Raw genomic sequence first — 16,579 nt, forward strand, 5'->3', positions numbered from 1 at the left:
TGTGTTCTATGTTCAGTTCACTCAGCTGATTGTTGGGATGAAGGAGTTGACTTATCAAGAATGGCTAAACAATTCGGTCTTACGTCATTAGAAGTTAGAAGAGTGAGAGACAATCTTATTGGAATGTACAGGATTCTGAGGGGGATGACAGGGTAGATCTTGAGTTGTTCCTACTCGTGAACTACTGGACATTTTTGCAACATAAAAGCGACACTCATTTAAGAATGAGTTGCAAAGGGATTTCTACTCCCAGATGGTAGCAAATGTGTGAAATTCTCTATCCTAGATGGTTGTGGAAGCCAGGTCATAAAGTATTTAAAGAGGAAGTAGATGGATTTTGAGATATCAGGATATTGAGTGCCATGATGAGCTGACACGAATGAAGAGTTGAGGCCTGTACTGGAGCAACTATGATCTTGTTGAATAGTGGGGCAGACTTGAGGGGTCAAATTACCTATTTCTGTTCCTGTTTCTGAATACAGTCTAGGTTGTGAGCCATGCTCATTCCTATATGTCTAGTGAAACTAAAGGGTTAGCAGTAATTCAGTCAGGGAGCTTCGGAGAAAAGCGGGAGTCTAGTCAATCATGCAAAGTTCTAACTTGGTCAGGAGTGTGGTTGTTGCACAAATGAACATGCAGTGAAATTGAGGAGAAACAAATGCATCAGCAAACGCAGGAACCAGCAGCAACATTCAGAGATTGCCAAACAGCATTAATGTGAAATAGTTGGCACAGATCAATGTAGTATGTAGAAGAGGTACAGGAGACCAAGATCTAGTGGCCTTGATGCGTCTCACTCATCTGGAGGAAAGAAAATGTTAGTGCCACTGCTGAATAAGGATGGTCTGGGACGCTGTCATCTGCTGGAGCAGGGCCAGTATACAGAAGAGCTGGGAAGTCGTCCCACCCTGGCAGACATTACTGTGATAACTCTGCTAAATCTTTTATACAACCAGCTTCTTCTAAGGATCCACTGTAGATCTGTGGTGCTTCTTTCAATCCTAAATGAAAAGTGTATAGAAGCTGTTACCAATATCTGAAAAAATATGGTTCTGATTTTAACTTTATCAGGTGATTGTTTGTTCTGTTTTTTTCTAGTTTTGGTTCACATCCCGAGATGTTTGAGAGTAAATCAAATAGAGTTGTAAGTTTAAAAAAAAGTCATACAGCACAGAAAACATACCCTTTGGTACAAGTTATCCACACTGACCAAGTTTCCCAAACTAAACTGCATTTGGCCCATATCTCTGTGAACCTTTCCTGTTCATGTATATGTCCAAATGTCTTCTAAATGTTGCATAGTTACAACATGTAACATTGTAACTATACCTTCATCTCTCTTCTGTATGAAGAAGTTCCCACTCAGGTCCTTTTTTTTTAAATCTTTTTCCTCTCACCTTAAAAATATACCCCATAGTTTTGAACTCTTTTGAAAAAAAGACCTCTGCTATCCACTATATTTATTTTCTCATAATTTTATAAACCTGTATAAGGTCACCCCTTAACTTCCTACACTGCAGTGAAAAAAAGTCCCAGCCTATCCATTCTCTCCTTTTAACATTGTGATTTTTTTTCTGAACACTCGCTGTTTAGTCATGTCTTTAATGGAGCAGGGCAACCAGAACTGTGCACAGTGCAGGCAACTCTACATTGCTGAACACGCGGTTTAGCTCTCAGTTTGCAGTAGGATGTGGGAGATGCAGTGCTGGGGTCTACATGCAGCTCGTTAAAACAACAGGAATGCTGAAGAGGAAAGTTTGTGATTTCATCTTGATCCTCGAGAAGGATTGAGGGGTTGCAGGCTGAGGAACAGCCCAGTCTCGATGGCACAAATGAGCATCACAATGAATTGGCCACACTAGTAATGATTAAGCCATTTGATTGTAATAAACATGATGACAGAGACAACCTTAAAAATGAAGGGTGTCGTGCAAATGGCTCACGTGAGATGTGGGGTTTCTCAATTAAAACGTACCAGGAACTGACCGAGATGATCAGGATCACAGCTAAAGCTGAGAGGCAAGGTTACAAACTTTCAGAGTTCTGCTGTTTTGGATCTAAGAAAAACAACTGGTATATTACAGGGATGCAGGATCTGCTAATGGCACCACTTAATGTGGGATGCAGTCAGAAGGTGACAGAGCTCAAACACAATATTTTGCAGCATTTTCTAAACAGAAGATGCTCCAACACCCCAGAGTTTATCAGTTAGATAACCAGTACATGGACTAAAATGAAACAGTTTAGTGGTGAACATGTACAATGAGTGTCAGAGGAGTATTCAGATTTGGAATGGAGGCTAAGGATTGAGGTATATTCCTGTTTTCAGAAAATGATTGATCTAATTACCCCAACTTGCAACTGAGACCTTCAGAAACTTGGAGAAATTTTGGATAGTGAAGTTTGAAAGAAGCCAAATACTGAATGTATTTCAAGGAGTGAGCAGGCAATTCTGCTTAAGAATTTTAAAGCAGAGATGACAAGGGTTTTTGAGTCAGTTGGTTAAGAACTTGGAACACACATCAAACAAAGAGATCTTAAACTACATTTTAAGTAGCTGCACAGATAGAATCCAAGAGTGGGTTGAAGTTTAAAACTAAAATCAGCAGAACAAAGTGACAAAGGATTTGAAAATAAAGGGAAGAAATAAGAGCAACAGGACATTTTCATTAGCAGTCAATAGCAAGGGAGACATGGAAAAGACCTTGAGGGAACACATGAGGAAACATGGGAGAACACTCACCAAGAAACTTGCATCTGGTAAGACCCTTGTTAATCCGAGCAATGTGAAATGGAGGATTACTGAGCAAAATTTGTAAACACGCAAAGCATCTTTCCTGAAAATATTTAAAGGAAAGGTATATGCGGCTTATGGTATGCTAAGTGCCTTCTGTCAAAGTAGAGGAAACTTGGAAAAAAAGATGTGGTATAATGGGTAGAACCTGAGTGCATACTGGAAACAAAAAAAATCAGTCAGATTTATATCACAATGTGAAGATTATGTAGAAATGGTGAAGAAAAGGTTCCTTTTGTAATGAACTTCTAAGAGAAGTGGACAGAAATCTACAGACACTCAATGGGGGCAGTACTCAAGATCAGTGAGTTGTTAGGTGCAGTTTTGAAAATCTGTGCGTGCGCCAAAGCCATTCATAGATTTCAGAAGATGGACAATTAATGCTATGATAATCATAATCTGGTGAAGAGGTTACTAAGTGAGAGAAATTATTACTTTACAATATCTACATGCATATACCCTGTAAAAGGACCAGATGAGACATGTGCCAAACTACTCTGCAATTCCTGCCTGAAGCCACTTCTGTTGGAAGATCTCAACCAGTGTCTAGGCTGAGCAATTGTGGACCAAGTTAGAAGAGCAAAACACGTAACTCAGATCACACAGGAACTTTCAAACGGGTATCATGCTGTGTTCAAAAAGCTCAATAACTTTTACAAGTACTATGAGTACACTGAACAGACCCAGAAGTTTGAACAAGATGAGGTAAAACAGCAAGTGCTAAACCACTGTAAACAGATGAACAACAAACAGTCCATACTTTACTTTGTAGCTGCAGAGGTACTACAGCAGAAAGAAAATACATAAAGACAACTATTGACAATATAAAAAGCTCATCTGATCGTATTGAATTTTTTTGAATGAATTCACACAAAGACTTGAAGAACACCATGTTACCAGAGGAAAAGCTTGGAGAAGAAAAAGTGCTTTCAAAAATGCTCTGAGCTTTGCTTTGCTTTTAATTTGAACCATTCAATTGCTGACTTCGAAAAACATCTCCTCCAAGACATTGAGGAATGGAATGTTGAGCAGACCGTGGGAAACCTTCCCACCAACTCTTCAAAGAGCTCTTCAAGATGTTATCTAGTTGTGGAGAACATTGTCCACTTTTCCAAGTGTCGTGTGGTCACACCATAGTAACCATGAGAAGCACTCAGCAACATATCACTGGTCCCAGGGGATTAGAAGCTATCACAGGAGATGGAGCAAAGAGCTAATGACTGAAAGCCGCACACAGCTACTGCTAACACAATTTATTTGTATCAAAGAGGGAGAATCTTGCTTCCAAAGTTTTGTCCGAAACGTAGCTGAGGCAATTGTTCACATGTCTTATGTAGAAATGCAATGTAATCAGTACAGATTCTGGAATATCCCTTTAAAATCTATAACAAGGAGTCTGGAAAGAAATAGAAGGTGAAGGCTGCAGGAAACATTTCTGATTGGAACATTAAATGGAGATGATCATGTCAGAACTGTAAGTGGAAATACGGTATGAAGATTGGTGAGAACTTAATGGTCCAAACCATGTGTTGTCCTAAGTAGCAAAATCTGAGCATGAAAGCATGTTGCATATTGGGATCCTGTGGAAGTCTGAACATAGTGACTGTGCTGAAATTGGATGGAAATCATTTATGTTCAGTAATCTGATTGGCACTGCCTTCTAACTTTGACACAAGTCTCTTAAACAGAAATTGTGTCGATGAAAATAATCTCTGATAAACAGATGAGGCACTGTTGTAGCTGAATACACAGGTCACCTAGTTTAATGTGTTCCAGTGGACAGGGTGTCGGTCTTTGTCATTTCTGAATCCATTGTAAGTGTCACAGCTAAGCAGTCCATTGGGCTTTTTGTTATAGTTTATTGTGAAAACGGGCTTGCTTGGCCACACACATTGCTGTGGATGTGGAGTCACATGTTGGTCATACTAGGTAAGGACAATTTTTTTTTGATTCACTAGTGGGATGTGGGCATCACAGGCTGGCCAGCATTTATCACCCATCCCTGGTTGCCTTTGAGAAGATGGTGGTGAGCTGCCTTCTTGAACCACTGCAGACCACGTGCTGTAGATATATCCATAAGGCTTTTAAGGACACAATTCTTTCGGTGTCCCTGAGCTACAAGGGCGGAAGAGATATATCTCCAAGTCAGGCTGACGAACGACTTGAAGAGGAATTTCCAAATGATGCTATTCCTAGGTATGTGTTATCTTTGTATTTTGAAATGATTGGGAGGTTGGAAGATGTTGTGCAATTTGTAGACATTACACACTGCTGTTACTGAGTGTTGGTGGTGGTGAGTGGGTGCTTGTGGATGTGCCAGTCAAGCTTGCTACTTTGATTTGATTGTAACATGCACCAAAGCACAATGAAAAGCTTTGTTTATGAGCACTGAGGCAGATCATACAGCAGTATTATTTGAGGCTAGGGAGTCCCTTCAGCAGTCAAACAACAGCTGGGTTAGAGTTAGGGTTCCTGAACCTGCTTGTGCATGTGTTCAGGCTTCTGTATCTTCTGCCTGACTGAAGAGGTTGCAGGAGATCATCACTGGGGCACGATGGGTCTTTGATGATGTTGGCAGCCTTTCAATGGCAGCAAGCCGTGTAAATTGAGTCCAGAGGTGGAATGTTGGCTTCCACGATCATCGGGGCTGTGTACACCACCTTCTGTAAAGGTCCTGGGCAGAGCAGTTGCAATACCAGGTCATTATGCAACTGGACACTATGCTTTCAGTGGTGCATCTGTAGAAGTTAGTGAGGGTCCTTATGGACATGCCAAATTTCCTGAGCCACCTGAGGAAGATGAGGCATTGTTCTGCCGTCTACATGTTTGTTAATGGAGTCTTGTGTTGAGAACTAGGCTTCCATTAATTCCTTTGCATGTCCAGTTTCTCAATACACACAGACAGCAAGGGCCATGAATTTGACTACAACAAAACGACTATACTGGGACATGCAAATTCTAACCTGGAGTAGGCTGATTTTAATATTCTGATTTTCATGTTCTCAACATGGGACTCCATTAACAAACACAGACATAGACCCCATATACAGACCATTGCTGAAGAACAGAACCAGAAAACGGTAAGATTCGTCACACCAGAGCATCACTTCAATTAGAGGTCGCACTGATGTCGTCACCTAGAATGGTAATGAAACATTTGCACACCACAGAACAACCACAGCCTGAGCTAAAAATTTTTGCTACGACCTTAAAAATATATCTGATCTTATTAAAATCAGCCTACTCCAGATTAGAAACTTTGATTTCAGTCCCATCCTTTTCCATAACAATCTTGAAATTAATGCAGTGTGATTGCTGAATGCAATCCCTCTGGCTTGCACCACCTGCTTGTCTCAAACATGAGGAAACAAAATGAAGCTGTCTCAAAACACTACCGCCACGCCTCCGCACCCCACACCACCCATGTACAACATACAACTTCAGTACGCTGCAAAGTGCACGAAACAGAATCTTTTTCTAATGAATGTAATGATATCTAATTTCTTTGTCTCCACAACCTTGTGTGGTAGAGAATTTCACAAATGCACCACCTTCAGTGAAAAAAATTTCTCATTACCTTGTTCCAAAATGGCCTATCCCTTATGCTTGAACCCCCAGCCATGGGAAATATGAACCCTGCACCAATCTGTGCAGCCTTGTCAGAACTTTATGTTTCAATGAGGACCCTTCTCATTTTCCTCAAATTTGGTGAAAACAGACCCAGTTAACCTAACTTGTCCTTACACAACAAACCTGCCATCTTTAGAATTCATTTGGTGAATTGTCTCTGCAGTCTGTCACACATGTTGGGTGTGGAGACCATACCATGCACAGTACTCCAGGTGTGGTCTCACCAAGTTCTTCTACAACTGCATTTAGACTTCATTACCCTTGTACTGAAATCCTTTTGCGATGAAGGACAATATGTGATATGCATTGGCGAATGTTTACTGCACCAGCTTGCTTACTTTCATTGACTCATATCTAATATAACCCAGGTCCTTTTGTACATCAACATTTCCCAATCTGTCACAACTTAACTAAGATGCTGCCGTTCTGTTTCATGTACCAAGTGGCGAACTTAACAATTATCTATGTTATATTACATGGGATATCCTTTTGCTCATTCACTTAATTTGCCTAAATGTTTTGAAGCCTCTTTACTTCCTCATCACCACTCTCAATCCCATCAAGTTTTGTGTCAGCAGCAAACTTGGAACTTTTATATTTAATTTAGCCATTAAGACCACAGGTATGTTTTGATTGGCTGGGGCCCTGAGGATAGACCCTTGTAGTACCCAATTTGCCATGCCTTATTCCAAAAAAAATCTATTTATTCCTACTCTTTCCTAACCGCTAATCAGTTCTCAGCCCTGGAGGAGATGGAGCGCAGATTTAATTGGTAATGTGAATTGATAGTTGGATGAAATGAGTAGATGGCAGAGTGGTCTGGATTTTCTGATGGTGAAATAGTTGTTTCTGCAGCATTGATGGGAGTTACGTCCTGCAGAAATTGCAGTATAGCAGATGCCCTGGGGGGGAAAAAAACACAAGGAAACCTTCAAAATGTCCATTTAAATTAGAAAATTCAGAATGTTCTGCCACAGTTAAATAATTGCTCAGAAAAAGTTAGACCATTTAAAACCTAGTCCCCCTCCTAGGTAACTAGTAATTAACCCCAATTTCCCACAAAGCCCACCCCCAATTACATTTTACCAGACCCTGATACGCCCCAAACCCAGATCCAAGGCCCCATACCCAAACTAGACAAAGCCTTCTCCACCCGCAACCTGATCCCACAATCCCTGTTGATGGACCTGGCAATGAGCCTGCCTATTGAACCCCAACATTCTCACCACTCCATGTCAGACACTGTCTCTGACCCTCTCCCAACCTCATGTCATGGCACCCTATCCTCATTTATTTTGCATACATAACCTTTCACAGCTGGCTGTGTTAGTAAGATTTAAAATACAGACTATGACAATTAGCTGTTGTGACAATTTGCCTTCTTTTGACAATCCTGCACTCCAAGGGACTGTCAAATTTAAAGTACAGGTCCGCAATGCTAAAGGAGCCGTGAATTTCAAAATGCAGAGTTCTTTGAAGTTTAAAGAAAACAGCAGAGTTACAATCATTGATAACAAGGTATAGAGCTGGATGAACACAGCAGGCCAAGTAGCATCAAACGAGCAGGAAGGCCGACGTTTCGGGCCTAGCCCCTTCTTCAGAAATGGGGGAGGGGAAGGAGGTTCTGAAATAAATAGGGAGAGAGGGGGAGGCAGATAGAAGCTGGGTAGAGGAGAAGATAGGTGGAGAGAAGACAGACAGGTCAGAGAGGAGGGGGGTACGGAGCCAGTAAAAATGAGCGTAGGTAGGGAGGAGATAGGTCAGGCCAGGGAGGACGGACAGGTCAAGAGAGCAGGATGAGTTTGGCAGGTAAGAGATGGGGGTGCGGCTTGAGGCAGGAGGAGAGGATAGGTGGGAGGAAGGACAGGTTAGGGAGGCAGGGTGGTTTTGGAATGCAGTAGGGGGAGGGGAGATTTTGAAGCTTGTGAAGTTCACCTTGATACCATTGGGCTGCAGGGGTCCCAAGCAGAATATTAGTTGCTTTTCCTGCAACCTTCAGGTGGTATTGTTGTGGCACTGCAGGAGGCCCAGGCTGGACATGTTTTCTGAGGAATGGGAGAGGGAGTTGAAATGGTTCCGCAACTGGGAGGTGCAGTTGTTTAGTCCGAACCAAGTGTAGGTGTTCTGCAAAACACTCCCCAAGTTTCCGCTTGGTTTCGCCACTGTAGTGGAGGCCACAACGGGAACAGCGGATGCAGTATACCACATTGGCAAGGGTGCAGGTGAATATCTGCTTTATGTGGAAAGTCTTCTTGGGGCCTGGGATGGGGGTGAGGTGGAGTGGTATAGTGGCAGGCAGGTGTAGCACTTACTGTGGTTGCAGGCAAAAGTGCCAGTTGTGGTGGGGCTGGAGAGGAGTGTGGAACAGACAAAGGGGGTCACGGAGAGAGTGGTCCATCCGGAAAGCAGATGAGGGTGGGGAGGGAAAAATGTCTTTGTTGTTGCGGGGAGGGGGTGTGAGGGATGAGTTGCAGGAAATGCGGGAGACACGATCGAGGGCATTCTCAACCACTGAGGTGGGGGGAAATGCTGCGATCGTTGAAAAACGGGACATCCGAGATGTACGGGAGTGAAATGTCTCATCCTGGGAGCAGATGCAGCAGAGACAGTCAGGATGCCCCCCCAAATGTGTTACAATCATTGTTGCTTATCAGAAAATCTGGCTCCTGACCTTTTCATTTTTGACAGTGGTCATCTGGGAGCTTAGATTTAAAAAATGTTTAGTGGAAGAAAGAAGTGGAGAAATATTTGCAGCCCAAGGGTGACAGAGCTGGAGCTTACTGCCTGAAAGGATAGGAGAGGCAAAACACGTCACAATATATTTAAAAGCTTGGATCTGTACTTGTTGTTATAACTTACAGGGTTACAGACCAAGAGTTGGAAGATGCGAGTAGACTGGGTAACATTGTCCAGCATGGATACAATGGACGAGATGGCCTCATCTGTGCCATAAAACTATGTTTCAGATTTGATCATTTCAAATTATAGATTAAAAAAAGGATTTCAGTCATACCCATGATAAGCTGCAGAGCTGGGACAAGTGTGAGGTGATGTACTTTGGTAGGAGTAACTGGAAGGCAAAGTACTGGGCTAATGGTAAGATTCTTTGTAGTGTAGATGAGCAGAGAGATCTCGGTGTCCATGTACACAGATCCTTGAAAGTTAGCGAGTTTTGAGAAGATTTGTAGCTCAGGTTGACGTTCTGGATGTGAGTTTGCTCGCTGAGCTGGAAGGTTAGTTTTCAGATGTTTCGTCACCATTCTACGTAACATCATCAGTGAGCCTCTGACGAATCGCTGGTGTTATGTCCCGCTTTATTTATCTGGTTAGGTTTCCTTGGGTTGGTGATGTCATTTTCTGCGTTCTACGTTCAGCTCAGCGAGCAAACTCACATCCAGATCCGTGAAAGTTGCCACCCAGGTTGACAGGGCTGTTAAGAAGGCATACAGTGTTTTAGCTTTTATTAATAGAGGGATCGAGTTCTGGAACCAAGAGGTTATGCTGCAGCTGTACAAAACTCTGGTGCGGCCGCACTTGGAGTATTGCGTACAGTTCTGGTCACCACATTATAAGAAGGATGTGGAAGCTTTGGAAAGGGTGCAGAGGAGATTTACTAGGATGTTGCATGGTATGGACGGAAGGTCTTACAAGGAAACGCTGAGGGACTTGAGGCTGTTTTTGTTGGAGAGAAGAAGGTTGAGAGGTGATTTAATTGAAACATATAAAATAATCAGAGGGTTAGATAGGGTGAATAGGGAGAGCCTTTTTCCTAGGATGGTGATGGCAAGCACGAAGGGCATAGCTTTAAATTGAGGGGTGAAAGATAGAGGACAGATGTCAGAGGTAGTTTCTTTACTCAGCGAGTAGTAAGGGAATGGAACGCTTTGTCTGCAATGGTAGTATATTCGCCAAGTTTAAGTACATTTAAGTCATCATTGGACAAGCATATGGACGTACATGGAATAGTGTAGGTTAGATGGGCTTCGGATCGGTATGACAGGTCAGCACAACATCGAGGGCCGAAGGGCATGTACTGTGCTGTAATGTTCTGTGTTCTACAAGTCCAAACACCAGAGATACAAAAGCATTTTTTCTCATCCTAGAACAGATTTCTGATGGATGTGGTGAATTCTTGAGCAAAGAAGACAATGTAAGGTGACATTTGGCATAGAAGGAGTTAGTTCACCTATGAAAAATTCATAGTTACATGGTGTAATCTTGATTGGAATAAAATCCCAAAAGGTTTCCTTAAAAATGGCCATGGGTGTTTGGCATTTTCAAAGTGAACACAACTAGCAGTTGGGTGGAGATATCAGAAATAGGCTCACCATTTTTAGATGCGACAGCCCCATCTTGTCTTTATTTCTAAAACAAAAAATCATCCATTCTTACCTTCAGGTTACAAATTACATCAGAGATCAATCCAGGAAGAACTTCCAAGTGATTGTCATCTCACTGAAAGAGGAATTTTATTCAAAAGCCGATGCATTAATTGGAGTATATCCAGAGGTATTGTTCCAAACAGTATTCTAGTTTTAAACTTTCTCGTTGTGGCTTGTAAGTACATTTGTACATGTTCTAATTATTTATCCATATTTACTTTGGGGTTGCAACTGTACAGAGATTTTCATCAATCTCTTGAGGAAAACAATGGGGGAGTTGTGCACTCAAAGTCACGTGACCATGGACCTGCCACATAGTCCAGCCAATGTCATCATTAAAAAAAAATGGCATACAGACTAGTTTCAGATGGTGAGCCATTTCAGTCTGTAAATTAGGGCCCTATTGCCATTTTAGGAGATAACCACCCAGAGACCCCTCTGAATTAGTGAGGTGCTTCTGGCTTTCTCAGAACAGATTCTGTTTTGCCACATCAGGCTGTCAACAGTAGTGGTAAAACCAGGCAGCCAGACAGCATACTCCTCAGTTCAAATCTACTTTCAATATATTTTGGTATGGAAAATAATTTTAATTATACAAGACAGCTGTTCAACTTATGCTGTGCAATTGCAACCTATTTCTGTAACCTATATGGATAAGTTTACATTATTAATATTTGCTGCATGTTAAAACTCTTGAAATGGAGGTGGGCTTTCAAGGTTGCATGAATAAAAAAAAGCAAGATGGAGGAGTAACTGGAGATCCTAAGATGGGTATAAAATTTTCTTCCCTGGTTTTGCCATATCTGAATGTTGTTTTTTGTACCCATGTTGCAGGGATAGAGGCACAGAAGAATCAAAAGCAAAAGGTAGCACATGTTGCTCAGTGACCACTCCTTTGATTTATATTCATACCTTTGATTGGCAAGTGGTTTCTTTACCCTCAAGCCAATTAGCATTCCACATTCTTTTGCCTTTAGGAAGTCTGTTTGATCATGGTCCCAGCTACAGCAGGGTCAATCTCTGTGGCAGAAGGCCACTTAAGTGGACTTTAATAAGTACATCAGTTAACATTAAATGTGGGAAGCTGGCCCCGAATCATCCTACCCAGAACTTAGCTCAGGTGGAGGCAGGAATGTGGCAGAAATCCAGATATGTTGCCTAGTTAAATGAAATTTCAGTCTGTTACCTTGTCATTCCACAACTTGAATATTTTACCCTAAATTTCAGTGGAACTGATATGCTGGCTTAAGACAAGCCATTCCCAAATGGCAAGTTGAAGACAAAACCTATCTTAATATTCATAAAGAATTAAATCTCACTTGGTTTGAACTTGTAGAAAAGGAGCAAATTACTTCCATGTCTTTACAAACCCAGAAGTTTCACAAGCTAGCTACATACATTGCCTTAAATATCAGTGCTCTCACCTCTGAACCAAATAGTTCCAACTTTTGTACACTTACTTCAGAGGACTCAAGTGGAAGAAGTGTATTTATTTGTGCCATAAATTTGGTGAGAATTGAGGAGTGTGGGCCCAACAATTACTTTAGTAGTCATTATCAAGCATGTGTGTAAGGGGCTGTAATGATAATGTCAAAGCAAGATTTAACCAGAACCATAGTATATAGCTCTGAAGACACTCTTTCCATCCCGTGTCTAATAATATTCAATAAAATCAGTTAATAGTCACTCACCCAAGTACTTTACTACAAAATATATGTTTAATCTGTATTTGCACAAAATTATCTTCGCATCTTCACTACATGAAATTTGTGCAAGATAAATTAGAAAACAAAATACCTTCCTCCTGGCGGCAGTTGGAGTGCCATATGAAAAAGTATACAATTGTCTGTTTTGGGACAAGGAATAAAAAGAGGCATATCAACTAAATGTTGATATGTAGAGCGCTGGAACGAGTGGAAGTCTTTAAGTAAAACTAGACAGGCTTAACTGTCGCCTCTAGGGTTAAGAGTAAGAGGTGACTTAATTGAAACTTAAGATCCCAAAACAATTTGACCAGGCGGGTACTTGAATGATATTCCGTCTTACAGGAGGATCTAGAACTAGGGGGTCCAAGTTTAAAAATAAGGGGCACACATTCAAGACAGATATAAAAAAAAACACTTTTAAAGGGTGTAGAGTCTTTGGAATTCCTTTCCTCAAAAGGCAGTGGATGCAAAATTTTAAAATCTTTTTAAGGCAGAATTAGATAAATTCTTGATTACCAAAAGGGATGAAAGGTTATTGGGGCTGTGCAGGAATGCAGAGTTACAAGTTAAAAATCAGATCAACTGTGATCTTACTGAATGGCAAAGCAGGTCTCAAAGGAGGGAGTGGCGTACTCCTGTTTGTTGTTTGTATATTGGTAAAGTTACCAAATCACAGAAAAATGAAACAGTTCATGGAAAGTGGTGTTATGGGGACTGCCATCCAGATCAATACATTTAAATACTACATATTACATTAGACAGCATGTAAGTAAACATTCAGAAAGATAAAATTAGACACTGCTCAATATCAGTCTTTCCTCATTTTGCAAAGTAGTGAAGACAAAATAAATAAGCATTTTTAAACTTTGACATCTGCTAACTTTTGTAGTTTTTGTTATAGCAAGGAGAATGCATGTCCAGTCGACTGTTAACCTTCGACCTTACCATTTACCCAGAAAATACTAGAAGGGAAGAGATACTGCAGCCAAGGCAGGAAGAGTAATAGACCACAGTCTGGTTGTGTAAATACTTCAAAACACTACTGTCTCATCTGAATTGTTGTTAACCACTTACGTTTTGTGTGTTATCTAAGAATCAGCAGAGTGTCTCTTTGTTAGCAAATCTGTTAACATGCATTTGAAAACTTATTCCATTCCGTCAAACAAAAAAATGTTCTGTGGAAAAATCATTCATAAAGCCATAGGGTTTTTTAGTTGACTAACCATAAAAATTAAGTTGGAATTCAAGAAACAAAGTGCCATTTATTGATCATACTTTTCCATAAAACCAACAATTGCTACCATTAAAGCCCTGTCTAATTTAGTGTCAAACATTTGTAAAACTGAAAGGAAACTTCAAATGGTCAATTTTAGAGCAAGCTTGCATGCACATCTTCAGATGCACCTTTTTAGGGGTTGTTTAAAAACAAAAGATTTGCAATTGCTAAGAGAACAACTAAAATTATTGTTATACTGCTGGCTATCTCAGTAACAATGACATTGTGAAGAAGTTAAAAATCATGAAGCATCGGACACTCAGGAATCACATTTGATTTTGAATATGTAAGTTAGCAAATTTGAATGTACCATAATTGAAAACATAATGGGGACCAAAATAAAGTTTCCAAGATGTATAACATACCTGTATTAGGTACTTCACATTGCAGTCTTCAAGATATGGAAAAGGAAGAGGAAAGATTTACTCAAACATAAAACAAAACACATTGCCAGTAGTTTCTTTGGAGATTTTCATTCCTCATGAAAGATTACCATTTGTCTATTTTCCATACACTAGGAGATACAAAATCTTACAAATCTGTACACAGTGTCCAATGCTATACTGGCCAAGTACGCATCAAAATCTAGGCATCTCAGTCAACACCTGGAATTCCCAATAGAGTACAAAGGTGCTAAGATATCAGAACAGTGTCTTGGTACAAAAGCAGGCCTAAGTTGACAGATCAAGTTTTAAACACTTAAACTTCATCTAAGGCATTGCAATGCACACATGGTAATTTTGCAGAAGGTGAACTAAAGAAAGCAATTTCTGTTGAATAAATTGTTATTATATTGATTGCATTTTATATACTTGTAGAATGCTTTTTGGTTTTGCCCAAATGTTAATCATGTTATTGTTTCTAGTTATTACTTGTTAACACAGTGAAGAAAACAGGTTGAGAAGCATGGGCCTCATTTATCACATATACTGGAGAGGGGAGAGTACTCAAGAGTTTGTGTAAACCAGAGACCAGTAGTTTCAGTGAAAATCCGTAGTGCAAGTGACAAAGTTGAAAATGATAAAACGAAACATGAGGGAGAGAAGTACAATGAGCAAAAAAAAACAGCAAATATTCAGGTGGATATAGAAGTAGAAATGTGGACTGGTGAAGAGGTTGCTAGAAGCATAAAAATGAAATGGGTTGTGGAGGCTGAAGAAAACATTAAAAAGAAATTAATGTTGAAGGTGTTAAGAAGATAGTTGTCAGGATATGATGAGATAGAAAAGGGGAAAAGAATTGATACAAACATGGAAACATAGAAAATAGCAGAACATTCAAGCCTGCTCAGTCATTCATACAATAATGGCTTACCATTCAGCACCCTAATCCCATTTTTCCCCCCTATCGCTTGGTCCCTTTAGCCACAAGACTTATATTTACCACCTTAAAGACAGATGTTTTATACCTCAACCACTTTCTTTGGAAGTGAATTCCACAGGTTTATGACTCTCTGGTAAAGAAATTTCTCCTCATCTCAGTCCTAAAAGGTCTTAAACTTTATCCTTACACTATTAGCCCTGGATTTGGACTCCTTTACCATAAGGAACATCCTTCCTACATATAATTGTCTACTCCTGTTAGAATTTTATAGGTTTCTGTGAGATCCCTCCTCATGCTTCTGAACTCCAGTGAATCCTAATCAATTCAGCCTATCCTCATAACTCAATGCTGCCATCTCAGGAGTCAATTTGGTATATTTACTAAACTCCCTCCAGAGGGAGAACATTCTTCCTCAGATAAAAAGGCCAAAACTGCACGCAGTATTCCTTGTAAAAGGGCGATAACAGGAAATAGGCAGGTCTATTGTCTATAAGCAGTTAGAACACAGCAAAAAGTATAAAAAGCCAGCACCAGGCAGAGCTCTGAAATGGGGATGTTAGGGTGGGCAAAATAGCAAAAAAAAATTAGCACTGTTTACATACAAGTGTGATCTGTTTAAAAATGTGCCAGTTACAAAATAAGTGGCCAGAAGCGTTAACATTTCAGATTAACTATTCATTTAAACATGTGTGGGTTATAGTTAGTTTTACTAATGCAGTGTTTCATTGACAAAGATAAATAATTTTATGAAAATATTGAAGATGTTATTGCTTGATATTTTACTTTTGTCAAAATAAACAGTGAAAAATCAGTTATTCATTTAGTCACTTCATTTCTCCTAACAAGAAAGGGCAAAGGGACAAATATAGGGTAATAGTATCACATTTATAAAGTAAAATCTGTGCCTAGGTGCAATGACATATTTGCCTTACTCTTACACAACTTCCATTTGATTGAACCATCTGTTGAACTAGTTTCTCTACACTGGTTTTCCTTGGGAACATCAACACTTATGTTCAGTGTATTTTTTAATTCTTGCTTCAAGGCTTACGAAGGGGTTTGCAAGAGTGTGGAGTTCAGGCCTCGATCTGATCAGCCATGCTTTTACTGGATGACAAAGACTCAAGGGACTTAATGGCCTACTCCTGCTCAGATTTGTGTTCTCACTGCAGTGCAGTTAACCTATCACTATCAAATAAACATTCTATCAAACCATTTCTATAATTGTAAAGGTGCAAGATTGATAAGATTTACATACATAAATTTTGCCTCAAATAAATGGAAACACATTTTACCTGTATTCAGCATCACAGGATTTTTCATCAGAATGCTTCACAATATTACTTTAAGAGACAACTCTTTCCAAGTTTTAATTTTTCCTAAAATCAAAAATGTAGTTCTTAATTCAAACAAATGCTAAATTATTTGTAGTGAACTGAGAAATCTTCAGGTTCATTCAAGTTCATCC

The 16,579-nt window shown here is 40.1% G+C and overlaps 1 protein-coding gene across 1 annotated transcript in view; it reads left to right on the forward strand.

The window, feature by feature from the left end:
* LOC125460833 (structural maintenance of chromosomes protein 1B-like) overlaps positions 1–14,534 on the forward strand; it is a 148,035-nt gene extending 133,501 nt beyond the window's left edge. The window contains exons 25-26 of the mRNA XM_059652374.1: positions 10,823–10,933; positions 13,414–14,534. Coding sequence (XP_059508357.1) covers positions 10,823–10,933; positions 13,414–13,515 — 213 coding nt within the window. The 3' untranslated portion in view covers positions 13,516–14,534. The remainder of the gene's footprint in view (positions 1–10,822; positions 10,934–13,413) is intronic.
* The last annotated feature ends 2,045 nt before the right edge of the window (positions 14,535–16,579 follow it).

Source organism: Stegostoma tigrinum, chromosome 18 (assembly GCF_030684315.1).
Source record: "Stegostoma tigrinum isolate sSteTig4 chromosome 18, sSteTig4.hap1, whole genome shotgun sequence".
NCBI lineage: Eukaryota > Metazoa > Chordata > Chondrichthyes > Orectolobiformes > Stegostomatidae > Stegostoma > Stegostoma tigrinum.